The sequence below is a fragment of the Schistocerca americana genome, chromosome 4 (genome assembly GCF_021461395.2).
Source record: "Schistocerca americana isolate TAMUIC-IGC-003095 chromosome 4, iqSchAmer2.1, whole genome shotgun sequence".
In the NCBI taxonomy this organism is placed as follows: domain Eukaryota; kingdom Metazoa; phylum Arthropoda; class Insecta; order Orthoptera; family Acrididae; genus Schistocerca; species Schistocerca americana.
This window is the reverse complement of record NC_060122.1, coordinates 752016841-752042930: the sequence shown is the minus strand read 5'-3', so window position 1 is coordinate 752042930 and position 26090 is coordinate 752016841. Positions and strand designations below refer to the sequence as shown.

Sequence of the window (26090 nt, the reverse complement as noted above, 5' to 3'; positions counted from 1 at the left end):
AGAGATGAAAGAGGAAGCCGCCTAGTAGAATTTTGCACAGAGCACAACATAATCGTAGCTAACACTTGGTTCAATAATCATAAAAGAAGGTTGTATACATGGAAGAAGCCTGGGGATACTGACAGGTTTCATATAGATTATATAATGGTAAGACAGAGATTTAGGAACCAGGTTTTAAATTGTAAGACATTTCCAGGGGCAGATGTGGACTCTGACCACAATCTATTGGTTATGTACTGTAGATTAAAACTGAAGAAACTGCAAAAAGGTGGGAATTTAAGGGGATGGGACCTGGATAAACTGGCTAAACCAGAGGTTGTACAGAGTTTCAGGGAGGGCATAAGGGAACAATTGACAGGAATGGGGGAAAGAAATGCAGTAGACGAAGAATGGGTAGCTTTGAGGGATGAAGTAGTGAAGGCAGCAGAAGATCCAATTCGGTAAAAAGACGAGGGCTAGTAGAAATCCTTGGGTAACAGAAGAAATATTGAATTAAATTGATGAAAAGAGAAAATATAAAAATGCAGTAAATGAAGCAGGCAAAAAGGAATACAAAAATGGGATCGACAGGAAGTGCAAAATGACTAAGCAAGGATGGCTAGAGGACAAATGTAAGGATGTAGAAGCTTATCTCACTAGGGGTTAGATAGATACTGCCTACAGGAAAATTAAAGAGACCTTTGGAGAAAAGAGAACCACTTGTATGAATATCAAGAGCTGATATGGAAACCCAGTTCTAAGCAAAGAAGGGAAAGGAGAAAAGTGGAAGGAGTATATAGAGGTTCTACACAAGGGCGATGTATTTGAGGACAATATTATGGAAATGGATGTAGATGAAAATGAAATGGGAGATATGATACTGCGTGAAGAGATTGACAGAGCACTGAAAGACCTGTGTCGAAACAAGGCCCCGGGAGTAGATAACATTCCAAAAATGGTTCAAATCGCTCTGAGCGCTATGGGACTTAAAATCTATGGTCATCAGTCCCCTAGAACTTACAACTACTTAAACCTAACTAACCTAAGGACATCACATAACACCCAGACATCACGAGACAGAGAAAATCCCTGACCCTGCCGGGAATCGAACTCGGGAACCCGGGCGTGGGAAGCGAGAACGTTACCGCACGACCACGACCTGCGGACATAACATTCCATTAGAACTACTGACAGCCTTGGGAGAGCCAGTCCAGACAAAACTTTACCATCTGATGAGCAAGATGTATGAGACAGGCGAAATTTCCTCAGATTTCAAGAAGGATATAATAATTCCAATCCCAAAGAAAGCAGGAGTTGACAGATGAGAAAATCTATCATTTTAATAAGTCACGGCTGCAAAATACTAACGCGAATTCTTTACAGACGAATGGAACAACTAGTAGAAGCCGACCCTGGGGAAGATCAGTTTGGGATCCGTAGAAATGCTGGAACACGTGAGGCAATACTGACCCTACGACTTATCTTGAAAGCTAGATTAATGAAAGGCAAACCTACGTTTCTAGCATTTGTAGACTTAGAGAAATCTTTTGACAATGTTGACTGGAATAATCTCTTTCAGATTCTGAAGGTGGCAGGGGTAAAATACAGGGAACGAAAGGCTATTTACAATTTGTACAGAAACCAAATGGCAGTTATAAGAGTTGAGAGGCATGAGAGGGAAGCATTGGTTGGAAAGGGAGACAGGGTTGTAGCCTCTCCCAGATCTTATTCAATCTGTATATTTATCAAGCAGTGAAGGAAATAAAAGAAAAATTCGGAGTAGGTATCAAAATCCATGGAGAAGAAATAAAAACCTTGAGGTTCGCCGATGACATTGTAATTCTGTCAGAGACAGCAAAGGACTTGGATGAGCAGTTCAACGGAATGAATAGCGTCTTGAAATGAGGATATAAGATGAACATCAACAAAAGCAAACGAGTATAATAGGATGTAGTCGAATTAAGTCGGGAGATGCTGAGGGTATTAGATTAGGAAATGAGACACTTAAAGTAGTAAAGGAGGTTTGCTATTTGGGGAGCAAAATAACTGATGATGGTCGAAGTAGAGAGGATATAAAATGTAGACTGGCAATGGCAAGGAAAGCCTTTCTGAAGAAAAATATGTTAACATCGAGTATAGATTTAAGCGTCAGGAAGTCATTTCTGAAAGTATTTGTATGGAGTGTAGCCATGTATGTAAGTGAAACATGGACGATAAATAGTTTGGACAAGAAGATAATAGAAACTTTCCAAATGTGGTGCTACAGAATAATGCTGAAGATTAGATGGGTAGATCACATAACTAATGAGGGGGTTTTGAATAGGATTGGGGAGAAGAGAAGATTGTGGCACTACTTGACTAGAAGAAGGGATCGATTGGTAGGACATGTTCTGTGGCATCAAGGGATCATCAATTTAGCATTGGAGGGCAGCGTGGAGGTTAAAAAAACGTAGAGGGAGACCAGAGATGAATACACCAAGCAGATTCAGAAGGATGTAGGTTGCAGTAGGTACTGGGAGATGAAGAAGCTTGCACAGGATAGAGTAGCATGGGGAGCTGCATCAAACCAGTCTCAGGACTGAAGACCACAACAACAACAACAACAACAACAACAAATTTCCACTGTTTCAAATTCTGATGAAGCAACAGTTTACATTATCTCGGGTTATTTAATGCTGTGCGAAGTTGAGTCAAGCGTTTAACACAGGAGGTCTTACAGAACTGCTTTGCGACGACCCATGTTGTTTCGACTTCTGGCATATAGGTGCTCCGTTATACAGAATGTTTGTTTTAACCTGAGAGAACTAAATATCTCGAAACCGCCGCATCGTATGAAGAAAATGTTGTACGTGAAAAACTTAATATTAGTAAGTGGGACATCTGTATGCCCTACAAGTGGTCACTTCCTAGCGATACTTGCTGTGTTGGGGGAGGGGGGGCAGTTTTGTATTTTCATATGGGAAATGCCCATTTGTAATTCATATTCGGACTTTACGCCAAAAAATACGTGCAGTTTATTAAATAATTGTTTCCCCTTTGTAGCAGCAGATGGCGCTGTAACCGACAGATATCAGCTGTGCCAGTTTTTGCAATTAGGAACAGACGCATTTGATTCTATGTTTCATTTACGTTTTAAATATGCTCTAACAGCTGATAATCATGTTCAAACGTTACTCAAGTGTAGCAAATGTGATTGTACAGTTCAAATAATATGGCTTGACATTGAAATTTATAGAAAATACACTACTTGGCCATTAAAATTGCTACACCACGGAGATGACGTGCTACAGACGCGCAATTTTACCGACAGGAAGAAGATGCTGTGATATGCAAATGATTAGCTTTTCAGAGCATTCACACAAGGTTGGTGCCGGTGGCGACACCTACAACGTGCTGACATGAGGAAAGTTTCCAAATGATTTCTCATACGCAAACAGCAGTTGACCAGCGTTTCCTGGTGAAACGTTGTTGTGAGGCCTCGTATAAGGAGGAGAAATGCGTAAAACACCACGTTTCCGACTTTGATAAAGGTCGGATTCTAGCCTATCGCGATTGCGGTTTACCGTATCGCGACATTGCTGCTCGCGTTGGTCGAGATCCAATGACTGTTAGCAGAATATGGTATCAGTGGGTTCAGGAGGGTAATACGGAACGCCGTGCTGGATCCCAACGGCCCCCTATCACTAGCAGTCGAGATGAAAGGCATCTTATCCGCATGGCTGAAACGGATAGTGCAGCCACGTCTCGATCCCTGAGTCAGCAGATGGCGACGTTTGAAAGACAACAACCATCAGCACCATAAATTCGACGATGTTTGCAGCAGCAGGGACTATCAGCTCGGAAACCATGGCTGTGGTTACTCTTGACGCTGCATCAAAGACAGGAGCGCCTGCGATGGTATACTCAACGACGAACCTGGCTACACGAATGGCAAAACGTCATTTTTTCGGATGAATCCAAGTTCTGTTTACAGCATCAGAAGGATGGAAACATCAGTGTTTGGCGACATCGCGGTGAACGCACATTGGAAGCGTGTAATCGTCACAACCGTACTGGAGTATCACCCGGCGTGATGGTATGTAGTGCCATTGGTTACACGTACGGTCACCACTTTTTCGGATTGACGGCATTTTGAACAGTGGACGTTACATTTCAGACGTGTTACGACCCGTGGCTCTAACCTTCATTCGATCCCTGCGAAACCCTACATTTCAGCAGACTAATGCACGACCGTATGTTGCAGGGCCTTTCTGGATACAGAAAACGTTCGACTGCAGCCCTGGCCAGCACATTCTCCAGATCTCTCACCAATTGAAAACGTCTGGTCAATGGTGGAAGCAACTGGCTTGTCACTATACGCCCGTCACTACTCTTCATGAACTGTGGTATCGTGTTGAAGCTGCATGGGCAGCTGCACCTGTACACGCCACCCAAGCTCTGTTTGACTCAATGCCCAGGCGTATCAGGGCCGCTATTACGGCCAGAGATGGTTGTTCTGGGTACTGATTTCTCAGGATCTGTGCACCCAAATTGCGTGAAAAAATCACATGTCAGCTCCAGTATAATACATTTGTCCAATGAATACCCGTTTATCATCTGCATTTCTTCTTGGTGTAGCAATTGTAATGGCCAGTAGTGTAAGGTGGCACTGAAACGGCTAGTCGATTTGTAGTGTACAATTGTAATACTAACGTAAATTTTGAAATTTCGAACATAAACGTCAACCCGTAGAACAGAAAGGTTTACATTTACATTGAAAATGAGACGTAGGATGAAATGCGTCGATTTTGAATCGCAAAAAGAGTGACAGTTGACATATGTAGATTCAACTCCTTCTACTATGAATGGATAAAATGGTTCGGTAAACTTTACGTATTTTCTTGCGTAGAGTCCGAATATGCAACAAAAGTGGGTGGTTCTCACTCGAAAATATTAAGTTAACTACGTCCACGAAGGAAGGGTGCTTAGGAGGTGAGTAATTGTTGCACAGACAGATGTCAACTTTTCTATCGTTGAGCAACATTGGTGGCTTTGCCAACCTGTGGGTGAATGGGATCTAAAGCTCCTCCACGTGTCCTGGCGGTGTTAAGAGCTTGTAGTCGTTTTTTGTCTGTACGGCTCAAATTTTTTCTCAAAAAATGGCTCTGAGCACTATCGGACTTAACATCTGAGGTCATCAGTCCCCTAGAACTTAGAACTACTTAAACCTAACTAACCTAAGGACATCACACACATCTATGCCCGAGGTAGGATTCGAACCTGCGACCGTAGTGGTCACGCGGTTCCAGACTGAGGTGCCTAGAACCGCTTGGTCAAATCGGCGGTCCAATTTTCTTTTCTCAATTAATAAAGAATCACTCTGCAAGCATAACTGCGGCAGAATTGTTGGATACATCTAAATTACTTAAGCTTTGTCAGTGTAGTCTATATAACTTCTTCTCGCAATGCCGTGTATAATTCAACCAAAGAAGCTTACCTCAAAATCTGAAACTGACTTTATTTTTGGACACTGTGGTGTATGTTACTGGAGGACAAGGCTGAGGCGTTCATTGCACCCCGTCCCAATTCAAAAACGAATGCACACCGCTACTCTTTATTTCAACCTGTGAACAGTGGTAGGTGTGTTGCAGCCGTATTGACTGCAGATGAGGCGAGTAACGCTAACTAATCACAATAGGTGTGGTAGCCATTTCAGTTGTCAGATTTCCTTTCCCTAATAAGCAACGTTCCTGCAAAGGTACGTTAACTTTTGTGGGACTCAGTACCTCATTAATGATCGTAAGCAGATGACTTCCTCCATATTTACAAGGTTAAGTAGTGTCGTAGGCGTTATTCTTCACGCCGCGCGGGATTAGCCGAGCGGTCAGAGGCGCTGCAGTCATGAACTGTGCGGCTGGTCCCGGCGGAGGTTCGAGTCCTCCCTTGGGCATGGGTGTGTGTGTTTGTCCTTAGGGTAATTTAGGTTAAGCAGTGTGTAAGCTTAGGGACTGATGACTTTAGCAGTTAAGTTCCATCAGATTTCACACACATTTGAACATTTTCTTCGTTGTCATCTATTCTCTTGGAGTAGTTAGATGGCAGCGACACTGATTTCTTTCAAACTTAATTATTTTACGTGAGGTGCTATTGTTTAAGCTGCTTAACAATTAAATCAGAGAAGAGTGTAGCTTCAGATTCATTAAGGTTTCGTGTGTTGGTAAGAAATGATTGCATAAACAGCTACAATACGAAGGAACCTACCGAGGAGAATAGGTAATCTGATATGAAATACTCCTCAAACACAACTTTGTGATGAGATTAGAATAAACTACTCCGGAACTGATTTAGTGTTCTTGATATTATAAGCGTTGTTGTCAGTCTTTGATTACGACTCAATGTACGTGCTACTGCAACATGTCTTTCCAGATATGCCACAAGTATAAAGAATTCTCCTCTAGAGGAATCGAATATATCAATTTTTTAAATTTCTCGTAACCATTACAGATGGAAAAGTACTTTTGTTAACTGTGAAGCTGTATGAAAATTCGATACTTGAAGCAGCCTCGATTTTTATGTACATACATAGCTTGCAGATTGAAAATTACTTTCATGCTGTATATCACGGAAGTGAGACAAAGTAGCTCTACCACTGGTTGTCAAAATGAGGCGTCCGGGCCGCATGCGGTCCGAATCAAGTATACTGATAAGCCAAAACATGATGACCACTGCCCACCGTGACGTTAGATGATGCCTAGAGGTATTGCCTGCACATGACGCGGTAAGGAAAGTATGTAAGCGGAGCAGACACGGAAGTGGGATCACCTTAGCGATGATATGGGCTGCAAATGGGGAAAAACGTTGAAATAAGCAACTTTGACAAAGGGCAGGTTATTGTTACGCGGAACGTGTAAACGAGTATCTCGAAACCTCGAAGCTGGTCGAATGTTCACGTACTACTTTAGTGAGCAACTAAGGAAAGAGGTAGAACGACAGTAAAACTTCCAGTAGGCGCTAAATGGTTGGATGTCCACCGACTCTTCACAGAACGTGGTGTTCGGAGGCTTCCCTGTTCTTTAGAAGCAGGATAGATGGTGATCTGTGGCATATCTGTCGAAAGAGCACAATGCTGGTGCACGCTTAAGTGTTTCGGAGCATCCCGTTCATCGTATATTGTTGAACATGGAGCTCTGCAGCAGACCGCCCCTACGAGTTCACATATTAACCTTAACGATTTCGCCAATTACGATCTCAGTGGGCGCGGAACCATCGGCATTCGGCCGTCGATCAATGGAAACGTGTCAGCTCTCTGGGTGAATGACATTAGGTCGACGGTCGTCTCCACAAACGCCTTCGTCGAGGTGAACTGCGACTGGAAACGTGTAGCACGCTCGAAGGAGCGGTATTATGCTGTGAGAAACATTGTCCTACGCTTTCATGGGACCTGTGATAGTAATCGAAGACACGGTGAGACCAGCGAAAGCCGGCCGGATTGGCCGAGCGGTTCTAGGCGCTACAGTCTGGAACCGCGCAACCGCTAAGGTCGCAGGTTCCCTGCCTCGGGCATGGGTGTGTGTTATGTCTGTAGCTTAGTTAGGTTTAAGTAGTTCTAAGTTCTAGGGGACTGATGACCTCAGAAGTTAAGTACCATAGTGCTCAGAGCCATTTGAACCATTTGAACACCTGCGTACCGAGTGCATCTCTTCATGCATGACGTCTTCCAATACTGCGATGTCATCTTTCAGCAGTGTAATTGTCCTTGTCTCGGAGCCAGTCGTTTGAACATCATTACAGTGAACTCACGTTGATGTCTCGGCGACCAATTCGACTGACCTTAATCCTATGGTACTCACCCGGATCGCAGTCGGGAGCCATCACTGCGTACGCAAATCAGCGTCTCGTTATTTACGCGAATTACATGACATGTTCGAAGACATTTAACGCCACATACCTCCACAAACTTAGCAACAAACTGTCGGATCCCTGGTACGCAGAAACGGTGTTGAATTTCATTACAAAGACGGACAAATATACTTTTAAGCAGTTGCCCATAATGTTTCGGTTCATCAGTGTTTACGAGTGGCTAGCGGTTCTCATCTTCGTTTTATAATATTATGAATGTAATAACCAACATATGCATTCAAAAACGTTAGTCAACTAACGTTAAGAGCTTGTTAGAGTGTAGTTTTACTGCTCAATAACAAAAAAAAATATTTACAGAGATAGTAGTGCTTAATTTTAATTGACATTGGTGAATTCGGCGGTGAGCTAAGTACAGTTGGCCGCTTACCTCATGGGCAGAGGTAAAAGTAGCGCGGCCGCTAGAGGTCAGACAATTTTGAAGACCTGAATATGACAGCGAACTGTGTCAAAATCGATCGTCTTAAATGAAAAAATAATTTATGCGATCTAGGCTGTTGAATTTTTTTTAGCAATAAAACAAGTCGTTCCTTCAGTACTCTGATAAACAGAAAATTCAATAAAGTAGGAAAGTAGATCTAAGCTATAAAATTCATAAAGCAGAATTGCAGCACGTTAAAGCATATAATAAAAATTAAAATTACTTACCAAATACTTCGTCAAAATTGTATGAAAACGTAATGAAATTATCTTTAGCCCCAGTCGCCCAACATGAATGATGGGACGCCCGTCAGTGGGCGGTATGAATCAGGTTGACTACCACAGGGTTATAAAATGTGAGACGGGGAATGTTTTATTCCTTCTCTTCCTTACTGACAGTTCAAGGGCATGCGTGACGCGTATTGATCTCCTGCTATGGTTCAAATGGCTCTGAGCAGTATGGGACTTAACTTCTTTGGTCATCAGTCCCCTAGAACTTAGAACTACTTAAACCTAACTAACCTAAGGACATCACACACATCCATGCCCGAGGCAGGATTCGAACCTGCGACCGTAGCGGTCGCGCGGTTCCAGACTGTAGCGCTCTAACCGTATGGCCACTGCGGCCGGCTCCTGCTATGGTCAAAATTTTGAAATGCAAGTGACACAGATTCGTAAATGCACATTGCAGAGACGATCATCTTCAAATGCAGTACAATTTTGTAGCAAGGAACATGGAATTACATTAAGGAAGGAAGGAAGATTAACGTCGCGTCGAAATGGAGATCATTAGAGACGACGCACAAGCTTGGAATGTTTCAACGATGGGGAAGGAAATCGCGGAGAACTTAAATCTATACGGGCGGAATCGGATTTGAAATGTTATCCTGATGATGAAGATAATGATGATGTTTGGTTTTTGGGGTGCTGAACTGCGTAGTTATCAACGCCCTTACAAAATTCCAATCTGTACACAGTCCAGCTTTGCCACTTCTCTGATTGATGATGAAATCATTAGGACAACACAAACACCTGGACTCCGGGCTCAGAAAATATCCGACACCCGACCCGGCCGGGAATCGAAAAAGGGGGCCACAGAACAGCTAAGCTAGCCATCTTTCTTTTCATCTTATTCGTTGCATTTGCTCTGGGCGGACGTCGCACGCCACTTGACACCCGTTCAAGTTCACTGCTGATTCCTTTACCTAGGTTTTTTGTTACAGATGGCAGCCAGACCTCCGACCGAACACACTGAGCTACAGTGCCGGCAGCCGCTAGACCACGAGGTGCGGACACCGTTGTCTTCCCGAACGCGAGGCCAGTGTGCTAACTCCTGCGTCACCTAGCCTGATTAAATGATGGCTGCTGTAGTAAACTTCTGTGATGGTTTCTCATACTGCATTCAAATATAAACACTGTTACTGTTATCAACCAGTCAAACATCCATTCACACAGTCAACACAACACAACTTCGTCTGGTAATTACAGCGTCAGAGCTTTGGAGTCGCTGAGGCTGGCAGCCTCAGACTGAGAATATGTTTCGAATGATGCTAACTTTTAGTGATTAGAGGGCCTATTAGCGGGCTAGTGGCCAACTTATTGCGCCCTTGCAATAGATAGTCTACTGGGGACTCAAAACATACTAATTTATGTAGGTTGCCAATTAATAGTACGATCAGTACATTTCCGGCCCGAAGTGCGGCCTCACCACGTCTGTATCAGCTCTTGAGCAAAAACGTTTGACAACCACTGACAAGGGAACCTCCCCATCGCACCCCCCTCAGATTTAGTTATAAGTTGGCTCAGTGGATAGGCCTTGAAAAACTGAACACTGATCAACTGAGAAAACAGGAAGAAGTTGTGTGGAACTGTGAAAAAATAAGCAAAATATACAAACTGAGTAGTCCGTGGGGAAGATAGGCAACGTCTAGGACAGTATGATCTCAGGAGCGCCGTGGTCCCGTGGTGACGTGAGCAGCTGCGGAACGAGAAGTCCTTGGTTCAAATCTTCCGTCGAGTGAAAAGTTTAATTTTTTATTTTCAGTTTATGTGACAAACTCTTATGTTTTCATCACTTTTTTGGGAGTGATTATCACATCCACAAGAAAACCTAAATCGGGCAAGGTAGAAGAATCTTTTTACCCATTCGCCAAGTGTACAAGTTAGGTGGGTCGACTACATATTCCTGTCATGTGAATGTATCAGATGTGTTTTCCTGTGGAGGAATCGGTTGACCTATGACCTTGGGATCAAATGTTTTCGGTTCCCATAGGAGTGGCACGTCCTTTCACGTACTAATCGCACGGTTTTGCGATGCGGTCGCAAAACACAGACACTAAACTTATTACAGTGAACAGAGACGTCAATGAACGGACAGATCATAACTATGCAAAAATAAAGAAAGTAAACTTTTCACTCGAGGAAAGACTTAAACTCAGGACCTCTCGCTCTGCAGCTGCTCACGCTACCACGGGACCACGGCGCTCCTGAGCTCACGCTATCCATGATGTTGCCTATCTTGCCCATGGACTACTCAGTTTGTATATTTTGCTTATTTTTTCACAGTTCCACACAACTTCTTCCTGTTTTCTCAATTGATCTGTGTTCAGTGTTTCAAGGCCTATCCACTGTGCCAACTTATAACTAAATTTGAGGGGGGGTGTGATGGGGAGGTTCCCTTGTGAGTACTGAGCGAGGTGGCGCAGTAATTAGCACACTGAACCCGTATTCCGGAGGACGACGGTTCAGACTCGCGTCCGGCCTTCCTAATTTAGGTTTTCCGTGATTTCTCTAAATGTTTCAGGCAAAATTCCAGGATGGTCCCTTCGTTCCTCATCCTTCCCCCATTCGATGGGAGGCCGGCCGGTGTGGCCGTGCGGTTAAAGGCGCTTCAGTCTGGAACCGCGTGACCGCTACGGTCGCAGGTTCGAATCCTGCCTCGGGCATGGATGTGTGTGATGTCCTTAGGTTAGTTAGTTCTAAGTTCTGGGCGACTGATGACCTCAGAAGTTGAGTCGCATAGTGCTCAGAGCCATTTGAACCATTCGATGGGACCGATGACCTCGCTGTCTGGTCCCTTCCCCTAAATCAACCAACCAACAACCATTGAGCTAGACTAGTGTCACATTTTCAACAATGTTGGAACAATTAGTGCACAATTATTTTAGTGTTGGAATACAGTTATAGCAGAAAATTTACGCAATGCAATTAGTTAACAAGGGAAAGACGCAGACTATACAGTGTGATACATCGATTATTACAAATTACTGGAAGATTTGTCTCTGGTAATGGAGTCACGTATCTGAGAGGTCGAATTGTGGTTTCAGACGTGTGTTTGTGAGAGTTGGATGTCATAGCGACTGATCTATCAGAAAGTATTCCAAACGTGTCGTGAAAATCCTACTATTGTCATTAAGTAGGAACTTTGTGTCCACCTTTTGAATAGGTTTTGTGATATGTTCTCAAAAAGAAGTGAGAGATTCATTGCTTATAATGAACTCTTATTCAAGTTCCCCCCTCCCCCCCCCCCCCCCACCTCTGCTTTGCCGTCGGTCGTACACGTTGTTGAAAGTGATTTGATACTGCTAAGAATATGCTAAAAGATATTTTCGGGTTCTGGACTCTACTTTCAGATCACTATTTCGGTAAAAAGTATTTTTTAGAAAAATTCAACAACAATTACTGAATTATTTTTGCGACCGGCAGAAAATATACTCCCCCCGCCCCTCCTCCAATTGGTATCGCGCATTGTGGGCAGTGTGTTAACACAACATACTAGTAATAACGATTATCTATTGCCAAATTGTTTAGGACACGCTGTCTTTATCAAAGGTACAAATACGAATAACACATGTAAGATTTTCTGCTATTTGAACGGTAGACTGTTTAAAAATTATTTAAACAGAGATAACAGTTAACTAATAGGGAGCTTGTAAGGTGAAGTATACACCGTTTTATGTATCGAGTTCGGATTAGCTGTTCCTACAACGATCATGTTTCTGCTCCCAGAGGGGGTAATTGCTGCTAAGAATTTGATGTTCCATTGCGCTCTGTCCTTACATCTACGTTAGACAAACTGAGATAGCAATGTCCCACTGTCACCCTGTTGATTAAGACCATTCGTCTTACCCTCAGCAGACGCGATGATGGACGCACAGTTCATGACAGCCTGGCAAATTGCAGAAATGAAATTCATTGAAAAAAGAAAAACGTAATAATGAGTCCATCCGTGTCTCCTGAATATCGATTTTTCGTATTTTACACTTCCAGGGACAGTACCATTATGAGAGCTTGAGATTTTTGGAGAAGAATCTTCATTGCGATGTCGACATGCTAGCAACACGCACTGATTAACATTGCTGCTTTCTGTCGATGATAGTACGTGTTACTGAACGCCAACAAATCCATAAAAGTGTAAGCACGAGTTAAAACAATCGAAAGACTCTGGTTCCCTAAAACTCAAGATCACACTAACTCTTCATCATTCTACACTCCTCTCTCTCTCTCTCTCTCTCTCTCTCTCTCTCTCTCTCTCTCTCTCCGTCCCTCTCTCTTCCCCTGTCTTTCTCTCTCTCTCTCTCCATCACACGCAGACACAGACACAAACAAACAAATAAGCTCATGAAATTTCATCCAATCGTCAGTTCTAAAGTTGTTAATTAAGAGTGAAGAGACACAATGATAGATATGAAACAGCACTGCAGAAATCGTATCTAGCTGAATGAAAGGTGTGAAATACCATAGCAGAAATCGTAAGTAGTTGCTCTCTGGACTGGACTGGTTTACCGACACCCTACAAGACGCTAAACTGATTAATGTTTGTATATACCATTGAAATGAGGTAACTTCCTCACGTTATTTTCAATATTATACGGAAGAACACATTTTTAAAAGGTACCACTACATATTTCAAAGAGCTTCGATACTTGTAGTAGGTGTAAGGTACTTCACCGCGCAATCATGTTGTCCTGGACGGTGAGTGTTCTTCCAACTCGACGCTATAGTCAGGAATGTCCCAGTAAAATATGATAGGACCTTTCTTGTTATCTGCATACACAAACGATCTGACGGACTGAGTGAGCAGATATCTCTGACTGTTTACTGATGACCCTTTAGAGTACGGGAAAGTGTCATGGCTGCCTAACGGCAGGCGGATACAGGATGATTGAGGCATTATTTCTATTTGCTGCGATGAATGGCTTCTTGCCGTAAATACCGGAAATAGTAACTTAATGCAGGCAAGCAGGAAAGACAATTATTTAATATTCGCAAACAGTTTTGACTGTGTGCTTTTTGACGCAATGACGTCGATTAAATATCTGTATGCAACGTTGGACAGCGATATGAAATGGAACGATGACATTTGGTCGGTAGTAGAGAAGCCGAAGGATTGATTTCGCTTTATTGGGAGAATTTTAGGAAATGTAACCCACCCACAAAGGTGACCGCGTATGGAACACCAGGCCTGCTGCTAGGTTTGTTGCCATGTGTTTCGATCAGTATATGTAAGTGTCAAGGAGATGTTTCCTGAAGTCAACTGGAAATTCCCGCAGGGAAAACCTTCTTCCGTGAAATACTACTGATGAGATTTAGAGAACCGGCATTTGCGGCTGACTGCAGAACGATTCTACTGAGAGAACTGGAGCTCGCACAGAGGGGTATAGACAGTCCCTTTTCCCTCGCTCCATTTGAGAGTGGCACAGTGAAGAGTTGTAAAGGAACGAAAGCTATAATGAACAAACTGTGACTCAACTGTACATTGGTTGAGTATAAAGGCTTTTGAAAAGATAGTTGACAGGCTCTCCAGTCATTACACTGGGTCGACTTCGCCAAAAATAGGCAGGATGGCTACCACGAATTCGGAGACCAACTTATTTTGGAGACGAATTAAGTAGCTCTAATTTGAGTTATCATCGGGAAAATTCGACCGCTGCTTGTTTAAGGCCACAGACAACGTTTCACTTCGTGCAGAGGGATGTAAAGCTACACATGACCTCCCATAAGGTAATTGACGAGGGATGGCGGAGAGCGCAACTGAGATCTGACGCTAACACCTCCCACGTGTTGACTGTACCACCAATGAGCTATACTGTGTACCTGCGCACAGGAAGTCTATATAAAAGAAAGCGACGCACCACGAAGGAATTATCCGAATGAGACGGAAATCGGTAGATGTGAATTACGTGTACAGACAAACAAATGATTTCAGAAAAATTGGATGATTTATTCAAGAGAAATAATTTCACCAACCGGGATGTGAATATCGCGTTGGTCCACCTCTGGCCTTTATGCAAGCAGTTATTTGGCTTGAAACTGGCTGATAGAGTTGTTCAACGTCCTCCTGACGGGGACAAAATTCTGTGTAGTTGCCGCGTTACATTTTCAGAATCCCGAGACGACTGAACGCCCCTGCCCATAATGCTGCGAACATTCTTAACAGGGGAGAGAAATCAGGCGATCCTTTTGGCTAAGGTCTAGTGCGGCAAGCACCAGAACCAGACGTAAAAACTCTCGCTCTGTGTGGGCGGGCATGTAATGTAAGCCCAGACGACTTGCCGCGAAGGGCAACAAAACGGGGCGTGGAATATTCGACGTACCGCTGTGCTATAAGGATTCCCAGCATGACAAGGCAAAGGGTGCTGCTGTGTAAAGAAATGGTTGCCGGACCGTACGGCAGGCGACCGCCAAGTTGGTATCCCACCGATGTCAGGGCCATCTCCACACACGTCTTCAGCCCCGAAGCAATGGGACCAACATGACTGTCAGGTTCCATATGGTTCGACAACCGGGAGTGGGATAGCATTTCAATAGATAGAAGGACCCGTTTACATTACAGGCCCACTCACAAACTGCGAGAGTTTCTACTGCTTGTCTTCGTGATTTCCAAACCCTGCCCTGTCCAGAAAGATTGCCGGATGTCTGCTCCATTGGATATATTTGGAGCATTATGGGCAGGACTCTCCATTTATTTCGGGATTTTGGGGATCTAACACGCCAGTCGCATGAAATTGGGCACGATGTCCCTCAGGATGACATCCAGCGACCCTATAAATCAACAAGAAGCCGATTAAGTGGTTGGGTAACGGCCGGAGGTGGACGAACACATTATTTACTTGCTGAATTAGCGGAGCTCGATCTACGAAACACAGCGATAACAGTTCGACTAGAGTTGAGCGTCAGATGTGAGCAAACTCAGCTTACCGTCTCTTTTGAGCCGTCGAGTCTGGCACCGTCGAGCCACCAGGTGATTTTGGCGGGCGGCCGCGACCCAGAAGACTGGCACAGCAGGTCGTAGCGGCGGCCGGCAGACAGCGGCTGCCCCACCCCCAGCAGCCGCACATCCAGGGGCCGCACTGCAAGCACCAACAACGGTCACGTCTCTCTACTGGCCCGGAGCTGTGTCTAAGTTGGATACCTGACAGACAAAGCTGGAGGAATGAACAATATCGGTGACATGAACGCTACAGATTATCTGAAACCTTACGTGTCAGCACTCTAACCACTAAATGCCAACCTTGGCAATTGATCGTTAGACTGCTGACAACCAAGATTTCAGATAATCTGCGTATCCAGTTATGGTTAAATTTTCACATTACGACAGATTTTTGGAGAAACATAGGGAAAAATAAAAAAATATAGGATTAATTTTCATAGATCTAGAAAAAGCGTATGATACTGTTCCAAGAAAATTACTTTGGAGAGCACTACATACGGCAAACATAAACCCTTCCTTGATTAAAATAATACAACAGATGTATAAAGATACCATTTGCCAAGTGAAAGCAATGACAGTGCTATGAGTTTTTCTTAGTCACCACTGTGATTGTTTACTGTAATATCACAGCGTACTCTGGTAATGGCTAGCTGTAATAATATCGTGGTTGAATAGTACGTGCCTCCACTCTCTGTACACAATGAATTCCCAGCTTCATACAGCTGCAGGACGAAACAAAACGGCGCAGACCGTTGATGAGGTGGAGCGTTTTGTGGTAATTGCTTTTGTTCAGTTTAAGGGTGACAACGCAGCAGCCGTCCATGCTGAGCTAGCGGCAGTTTACGGCAACACTCCACTGTCGAATTAGAGGGCGGTTAGGTTTAGCAGGTGTGTCCAGTGTGGTCAAGTAGGTCCGAATTACGAAGTAAAGAGTGTCCGACAATGACTATAAAGAAGCGGAAATATTGAAGGTGAATTACATTGTGTTCCGAGACCACTGCATGTGAAGACTGCGACTTAAAATTTTTTCTACATTCTTTTCTTCTTTTTCGTTTACTCTTTACATATATCTTAGATGGTCTGCAATAGTTTTGTTTTGTTCCATAGTATGAAATATGACTATTTTGATTTATTTGGGTTTTTAACTAAGTATGCAAAATTTCAACATACGGTTTATCTACTTTGTAAGTCTATTGTTCAATACATTATGTGTAGCTACTTTTCATATTACATGTAAATTGAAGATGAAGAGATGACAGGAAAGATAAACAATTACTGATATCAGCTAACGGGACATAACGCGGAATCAGAGGCGACGAGTGAAAATTCGTATTGGAGAAGGATTCGAACCCAGTACCTTCTACTACGCCATTTTTTTCTGATCTCATTTTGTTCGTTGTGTATGTTCGGGACGGACGTCCAATGACACTTCTTAAAGTTCATCGTTGATCCGTTCACTCAGTTTTTTTTTTTTTTTACAGAAGGCAGCTAACCCTCTGACCGAACACGTTGAGCTACCGTGCTGGCTTCCATCGATGATGACACAGTGTTACCGCCACTGCGCGGACTATCTCACCACGCCTCACGGCCGACGTACACTACCACCGAGCTTTGCCTATCTGAAGTCCCTGCCCATTTCCTCTATGCTCGCTACTTTGAGATTCCCGCCGGAGATCGGACATACACTTGCATCACCACTGAAGAAGGCGAATCCATTGCCCAATTAGGCAACATGCATACAAATTTCATATGCATAACTGTTAAACGAACTGTGATGTGACAGCGGTATCGCTAGTTACTGTTGAAGACTGAGAGTCAGTGGATGTGGAGTGGCGTGGCGTGTGCCTGTGTGTATTGTAAACCATTCTATTGCCTCGTAGGACAGAAACCAACACCAATTTTACAGACGCGTTTTTGTGTTTCTTGCGTAGTCTGGACTAAATATAAATGTGAACCATCAGAAACAAAAGGTTAGACTTGATGTTTAAAGCTTTCGTGGCGTACTGATTGTTCCACTTTTAAACCGACAGTATTTTGGCGATACGTTGACGACACTTTTATAGAGTGGCCTCATGGTCTGGATCGTCTCCAAGAATTTGGTCACTGGAACTCCATACATGAAAACATAAAGTTTAGCATGGAGGTAGAGAAGGTGGTTGTTTGCCATTTTTAGACGTCTTGGTGCGACGGAAGAGTGATGGCACATTTGGTCACTCGGTGTACAGAAAGCCCACTCATACAGATCTGTATCCACAAGCTACTAGTTGCCACCATCCAGCACAAACAATGGGCGTTCTCAAAACCTTGATCCACCGTGCCCACACTATCTCTGACGCCGACAGTTTTCAAGCGGAACTGGAACACCTACAAGAAGTATTTCTGAAGAATGGCTTTTCAGCTAGGCAAGTGAACAGAGTGATGAAGACCTACAAACGACGTAACAAGGAAGAGGAAGAGGCCTTTTGGTCGACTGCGTATCTACCATTTATTGGGAATATTTCTTCACAGATAGACAGAATGTTGAGAAAGTATCAAGTGAGAGTCATCTTTCGCCGTCCTTCCAAAATTTCATCACTGGTGGGATCCGTTAAAGACGACCTGGGCCTGCGTAAATCAGGTGTTTACAAAATTCCGTGTAAATGCGGCAAGTCATATATAGGGCAAACAACACGAACTGTGCAGGAACGCATTGTGGAACACCAACTACATACTCACCTTCTCCAACCCACCAAGTCCGCAATCGCCGAACATTGTATTTCCACAGACCATTCCATGAATTACAACGACACATCAAACTTTTGGAGCTCGATTATCAATGAATCTGTGGAACTAAGATTGTCTGACAACGAGACTCTCATCAATCGAGATAGCGGTTATGAGCTAAACTCTGCTTGGAATCCTGTTATAGAGAAACTTCGTAGTCGACGTAGCTATCTGCGTAAAGATGAAAATCGACCTGATGTCGATAAGCCAAGCTTTCACCGCGGAGGGCGCGACGCGCAGCGCACGGAGTTGTTATAAACGCACACGCTGAGCAGCGCATGCGCAATGTCACCTCAGTATGGCTTTAAATAGCGCAGCTCAGCGCGTACTTGCCAGTACTACTACAGTGGCACCCACCAGAAGATGGCCAGAAGACTCTGCGCCGAAATATAGTGGCAGGACGTTACTGATATTCAGCAGTTCTCCCGTATTTTGTATGGTAGAAAAGGTTAGAATGTTTAAACTCTATGAGATTCGCTGATTTTTATGAATGGCAGTGTCAATGTAATTGCGAATTGGCAGTGAGTGTCACTGCGGAACCGAACGTTTGCATCTGTCTCAGTGGCATGAAGTAATGTACTTTAAAATTCTTATCATGTTTGCAACTTACTGAATTGAAATGCCTTGTGGCTATGGCCACCCGTCTGGTAGACCGTTCGCCTGGTGGAAGACTTCCGAGTGGACGCCACTTCGGCGACTTGCGTGTCGATGGGGATGAAATGATGATGATAAGGACAACAAAACACCCAGTCCCTGAGCTGAGAAAATCTCCGACCCAGCCGGGAAACGAACCGGGACCGTTAGGCATGACATTCCGTCGCGCTGACCACTCAGCTACCAGGGGCGGACATTGAATTTCTGCACTTGTTAAAACATTAACTGCCTCATGCGGACATTTGAACTGTTTATTACGAGTGGCACTATTTTCACCACAACTGTGAATTCGAGATCGAGATACTCGTGTTAAAAGCCGATGTAACGAAGATTCCGGATCGGTGAGTTAAAGTAAATGCTATATCGTCTCAGTAGTGTATATGAGACTCTGGTAATAGAATCGTGTGTGTAAGGAACGTCGTAACCGGACACACATGAACTTGGATTTTTACAGTAACACTTACGTCTCACCGCCCTCTAAACAAAGGATTACAACAGAGAATGATATTGCCGCCAGAAGAATCAAATACTAAGCGAGTCTATACATCCACTGTAGTTTCTTGAATGATGGAATTGTGTTAATCAGCCGGCCGCAGCGGCCAAGCGGTGCTAGGTGCTTCAGTCCGGAACCGCGCAGGTTCGAATCGTGCTTTGGGCATGGATGTGTGTGATGTCCTTAGGTTATTTAGGTTTAAGTAGTTCTACGTCTAGGGCAATGATGACCTCAGATGTTAAGTTGCGTAACGCTTAGGGCCATTTGAACAATTTTGTTTTAATTACCTTTCCACCATTGACGACCCATTGTAAAATTCACATCGCACAGACTACGAACAGATAAGCCGCAATGTATAACTCTCACTCTTTCTAACGTTGAATAAAGATTCAAAGCATTGGGAAACAGTTAAAATTGTAACATATTCTCTTCTTGTGAGAAACTTCTCCGATATTTGCTTTTCTTTAAGAAATCGAGTTTCTGTTAAGCGTGTTCACCTGTCTTCGACATTCTTTATTCCTTAAAAGCAGTCATCACTCTTTCCCCACTCGCTTATTTCCTTCTGTTTGTTATAGCTGTTATTGCACATGTATTAATGTGTCTTGTGAAGGGGTGCGTTTTTATGCATGTGTGTGGTATTTTTACCAAGCACATTTACATGTTTTATTGTTATATGTGGAAACTCACGTTATATGGTGACTTCCGCCATTAGATTCCGAACGCCGGCGTATCATGGCAAAACAGATCTCTCGCTGTTGGTGCAAGGCCCGCTATCGGTGGAAATTTTACATTTGACACATGTCAAACTACGTGAACTGTGTTAACATCCAGTAGAACTTCCTATTGTCGCATGCTCATGACCAAATGCGAGTTTATTTGGCTTTCACAGTTATAATTGAGTAAAATTACTGCCTGTTACATCATTATTTATGAAACAGTTTCGGTAATTTTACCATTTATTATTTTTGAATTTATTACCAAATATTGACTTGGTTCCATACATTGAATCTGGGAGTAAACTATTTCCCGTTGAAGTAATCAAAATTTGCTTCACGATACTTTCTCCAAATCAACTTATCATATAAATTCATGGTCAAACTTAAGCAAAACTGACATCTTAGAACCGTTTTCTTCACATGTATCTCTATCGAGGTGCTAGTCGAATGGATCTGTTTTCAAAAATCAGTCATGTATCGGTTTGCAACATCTTACACATCAATGTCACGGCAATTCCGAGGATGTCTGTAGCCATTATAGCCATACCATACTGCTGGGTGTATCCCAATGACGCCGAGAGAAAGGAGCAAAACAATTAGGGGAATACAGTGGATTAATCACCGCCTAGAAAGGCGCATACTCAGCCACCATCGGGCAAGGTGATGCTGATTAATGGTTTAGTACTAACAGATAATGCTCATAATGGGCAAACTGTCGCAAGATCAAACTGCTGATACCTCCTGATGATGAGGCTAGGGATGGTTGTCAAAACTAAGCGTCGCAAGAAACCGTCCGGGGTGGTGTTTGGTTCCATTAGAACGCTCAGCTCTGCAGCTCAGGACACAGACATGCTACTTCTTTGGTCTACCAGATTTTGGGTCACCTCCCCATATTCATCTGAAACGGCAACAACTAACATTTTCCCGGCACGAAGAAATCGTTATGTACCCAGAATGAAGACAAGCCGTGTTTCGAAGTTTAACATTTCCTAAAAAGCCAAAATTTGGAGTTTCACAATCAAGGTATCCACAAGTCATCCATATTCGGGAAAGTATGTCACACTGAAGTGTGAATGTATAGAGGAGGACGAACGCCAATTCCATGGTCGCAGATAAATTTTTTCTAGGTAATACCACAGTGATCCATATTTACAAAACTGTGTCACGTGGAAGGGTGAATATGTAGACGAGGACCAGCACTTCAGCAAGTTCCATGGTCTCAGATAAATATTTTCGATTTAATACGACAGTCGTTCTAAAAGTAAAAAACGTTTACCTATCCTGACATTTTTATTGAAATTAAAAAGAGAAAACTCATTCTACAACATGTTATGATATTTTAGCTATTTTCCTACGGTGCTGTCGGTTACATTTTAGCATTTGTCATAGAACTCCACAAGCTTTCCTGGGCCTTCTGCACACTCAGTTGCTGCCAGATGGTTTAAGCAGTCAATAACGTCAGCTTTCTGTCCGTTTTCATTTTAGTTGTGCTTTCTGATCCAAAAATCCTTCTCTTAGGGAATATTCTGGGCTATAAGGAGAATGCTCTAAAACATCGCTCTAAAATTGTCGATGGATATCTATCGTCAACGAAGCAATCAAGCTGTAGTGACGACAGGTATTTTCGTGTTGCCCAATTTTCCGTGAAGTTCATGCCTCTATAGCTGTGCCTCTTACTGAATGCCTTTCTGTTTTGTTTCCTAAGTGGTTGGTCGCTTCTCTTGCCTTGCATTTCAGCTTGGGATAGCTCTTTATCGGTGATACCGATGGTATCGGAGCATGTGGAGCCATTTCACGGCGTTCAGGCATTGCACTTTTTCTCAAGTGTGTGTATGCTGTGATTTGTTGATTGTGCTGGATTCTGGTAGAAGAGGTATGCAATTCAGTGGAACTTTCGGCGGGTAGGAAGTAAATGGTTCTTCAGATGTCAGTGGGTGGGAAATGTTGAGACAGTTACAGGGCAAAACGGATTATCCTGTTCTGGAGTCCGTGGAGCCTCGTCACCACTCTGTTGCCCCATACAATGGGTTTCTACTCGACGATAGATGGACTGTGGTCACATACACGGCGAGTGCAGCTCGTGACGGTAGTGAAGGTTGCAGACTGAGAATGAGTTGGGGCTGGGTTGTTTGGGGGAGGAGACCAAACAGCGAGGTCATCGGTCTCTTCGGATTAGGGAAGGATGGGGAAGGTAGTCAGCCGTGCCCTTCCAAAGGAACCATCCCGGCATTTGCCTGGAGTTATTTAGAGAAATCACGGAAAACCTAATTAAGGACGTCCGGACGAGGAATTGAACCGTCGTCCTCCTGAATGCTAGTCCAGTGTGGTAACCACTGCGCCACCTCACTCGGTGACTGAGAATTACAAATATAGGTCGCCCTTATTTGGAGGTCAGTCATATGTTCACCCCACATGAGATGGCGGTCTATGATGGAAAATAGCTATTTAGCAGTACTTCCGAAAAGAGATACCATTCTTCAGACGTTTAGTGGCGTGGGTGCGGCAGGAACCGCTTGACGAACAAGATGAGCAGCGGTTCATGCTCCGTACCCTGTGCATAGAGTACCAGCCGGGACTTTCGCACATCCGCTGCGTACAAAATCAATATGAGTGGCTCAAGAGTGAATCCTACCGGATGCATCCGGAGTTGAAGTGCTCTGTACAATTGTCTTTGACGTGGACATAGAATTTCGTGAGGACAAAATGTGACAGGGACACACACATGTTCAGGAGACAAGAAGAACCGCTTCCTCCACTCTGATTCAGAGACTGTTGAGACATCGAGGACTACTGCACTGAAGAACTCCCTCCTTTGAAGAGCATCCAAGGCCTCCTCCACTAGATATAGCAGCTGACAGGTAGTCGCCTATCCCCGAAGATATTCATATTACTCGCCTGGTACCCGTGGTCTAGGGGTGGAGTCTTTGATTCATAATCAAAACGTCTTCGGTCCCGGGTTCGATCCCCGCCACTGCCTAAATTTTGATAATTAATTAGCATTGGCGGCCGAAGACTTCCGGCATAAGAAGTCAGCCTCATTCTGCCACCGGCCTTGTCAAAGAGGGCGGAGGAGCGGACAGAGGTTCAGCGTACTCTCTTGTCGTGTGGGAAATTGCCCCAAAAGGCGGAAGAATCAGCAATGATCAACGACATGAGGATGCAGAAGGCAATGGAAACCACTGCATTAAAGACACGTAACGTGTATCCACAGGACATGTGGCCTGTAATAGAAGAAGTGTCATGATGATCTCTCCATTGGCAAAAGATTCCGGAATAGTCCCCCATTCGGATCTCCGGGAGGGGACTGCCAAGGGGGAGATTACCATGAGAAAAAGATTGAATAATCAACGATAGGATAACGTTCTACGAGTCGGGGCCTGGAATGTCATAAGCTTTAACGTGGTAGGGAAACTAGAAAATCTGAAAAGGGAAATGCAAAGGCTCAAACTAGACATAGTAGGGGTCAGTGGAGTGAAGTGGAAGGAAGACTAGGATTTCTGGTCAGATGAGTATCGAGTAATGTCAACAGCAGCAGAAAATAGTATAACAGGTGTAGGATTCGTTATGAATAGGAAGGTAGGGCAGAGGGAGTGTTCAGGTATACATGCCGACGTCGCAAGCTGAAGATGAACAGATAGAGAAAGTGTATGAGGATATTGAAAGGGTAATGCAGTATGTAAAGGGGGACGAAAATCTAGTAGCCATGGGCGACTGGAATGCAGTTGTAGGGGAAGGAGTAGAAGGAAAAGTTACAGGAGAATATGTGCTTGGGACGAGGAATGAAAGAGGAGAAAGACTGATTGAGTTCTGTAACAAGTTTCAGCTAGTAATAGCGAATACCCTGTTCAAGAATCACAAGAGGAGGAGGTATACTTGGAAAAGGCCGGGAGATACGGGAAGATTTCAACTAGATTACATCATGGTCACACAGAGATTCCGAAATCAGATACTGGATTGTAAGGCGTACCCAGGAGCAGATATCGACTCAGATCGCAATATAGTAGTGATGAAGAGTAGGCTGAAGTTCAAGACATTAGTCAGGAAGAATCAATACGCAAAGAAGCGGGATACGGAAGTACTAAGGAATGACGAGATATATTTGAAGTTCTCTAACGCTATAGATACAGCAATAAGGAATAGCGCAGTAGGCAGTGCAGTTGAAGAGGAATGGACATCTCTAAAAAGAGCCATCACAGAAGTTGGGAAGGAAAACATAGGTACAAAGAAAGTAGCTGCGAAGAAACCACGGGTAACAGAAGAAATACGTCAGTTGATTGATGATAGGAGGAAGTTCAAACACGTTCCGGGAAAATCAGGAATACAGAAATACAAGTCGCTGAGGAATGAAATAAATAGGAAGTGCAGGGAAGCTAAGACCAAATGGCTGCAGGAAAAATGTGAAGACATCGAAAAAGCTATAATTGTCGGAAGGACAGACTCAGCAACAAAACGACTATTCACGTTGGTGTGTAGAATATATGAGTCTGGCGACATACCATCTGACCTTCGGAAAAGCATCATCCACACAATTCCGACGACGGCAAGAGCTGACAAGTGCGAGAATTATCGCACAATCAGCTTAACAGCTCATGCATCGAAGCTGCTTACAAGAATAATATACAGAAGAATGGAAAAGAAAATTAAGAATGCGCTAGGTGACGATCAGTTTGGCTTTAGGAAAAGTAAAGGGACGAGAGAGGCAATTCTGACGTTACGGCTAATAATGGAAGAAAGGCTAAAGAAAAATCAAGACACTTTCATAGGATTTGTCGGCCTGGAGAACGCGTTCGACAATATAAAATGGTTCAAGCTGTTCGAGATTCTGAAAAAAAGTAGGGGTAAGCTATAGGGAGAGACGGGTCATATACAATATGTACAACAACCAATAGGGAATAATAAGAGTGGACGATCAAGAACGAAGTGCTCGTATTAAGAAGGGTGTAAGACAAGGCTGTATCCTTTCGCCCCTACTCTTCAATATGTACATCGAGGAAGCAATGATGGAAATAAAAGATAGGTTCAGGAGTGGAATTAAAATACAAGGTGAAAGGATATCAAAGATACGATTCGCTGATGACATTGCTATCCTGAGTGAAAGTGAAGAAGAATTAGTTGATCTGCTGAACGGAATGAACAGTCTGATGAGTACACAGTATAGTTTGAGAGTAAATCGGAGAAAGACGAAGGTAATGAGAAGTAGTAGAAATGAGAAAAGCGAGAAACTTAACATCAGGATTGATGGTCACGAAGTCAATGAAGTTAAGGAATTCTGCTACCTAGGCAGTAAAATAACCAATGAGGGACGGAGAAAGGAGGACATCAAAAGCAGACTCGCTATGGCAAAAAAGGCATTTCTGGCCAAGAGAAGTCTACTAATATCAAATACCGGCCTTAATTTGAGGAAGAAATTTATGAGGATGTACGTCTGGAGCACAGCATTGTATGGTAGTGAAACATGGACTGTGGGAAAACCGGAACAGAAGAGAATCGAAACATTTGAGATGTGGTGCTATAGACGAATGTTGAAAATTAAGTGGACTGATAAGGTAAGGAATGAGGAGGTTCTACGCAGAATCGGAGAGGAAAGAATATGTGGAAAACACTGATAAGGAGAAGGGACAGGATGATAGAACATCTGCTAAGACATGAGGGAATGACTTCCATGGTACTAGAGGGAGCAGTAGAGGGCAAAAACTATAGAGGAAGACAGAGATTGAAATACGTCAAGCAAATAATTGAGGATGTAGGTTGCAAGTGCTACTCTGAGATGAAGAGGTTGGCACAGGAAAGGAATTCGTGGCGGCCCGCATCAAAGCAGTCAGTAGACTGATGACAAAAAAAAAAAAGACGTGTTGGAACCACTACAATAATTCCAACAGTTTGCTAATGACCAACAGCTGGCTGATGAGCTTGTAGCTGGTTTGGGAGTTGTGAGCTCTTTCAAAGCCACAGCTCC

The 26090-nt window shown here is 43.6% G+C and overlaps 1 protein-coding gene across 1 annotated transcript in view; it reads right to left on the bottom strand.

The window, feature by feature from the left end:
- Positions 1 to 26090, bottom strand: part of LOC124613777 (nephrin-like) — a 1004503-nt gene that overhangs the window by 268540 nt on the left and 709873 nt on the right. Inside the window, exon 6 of the mRNA XM_047142494.1 lies at positions 15496 to 15647. Within this exon, the coding sequence (XP_046998450.1) occupies positions 15496 to 15647 (152 nt within the window). The remainder of the gene's footprint in view (positions 1 to 15495; positions 15648 to 26090) is intronic.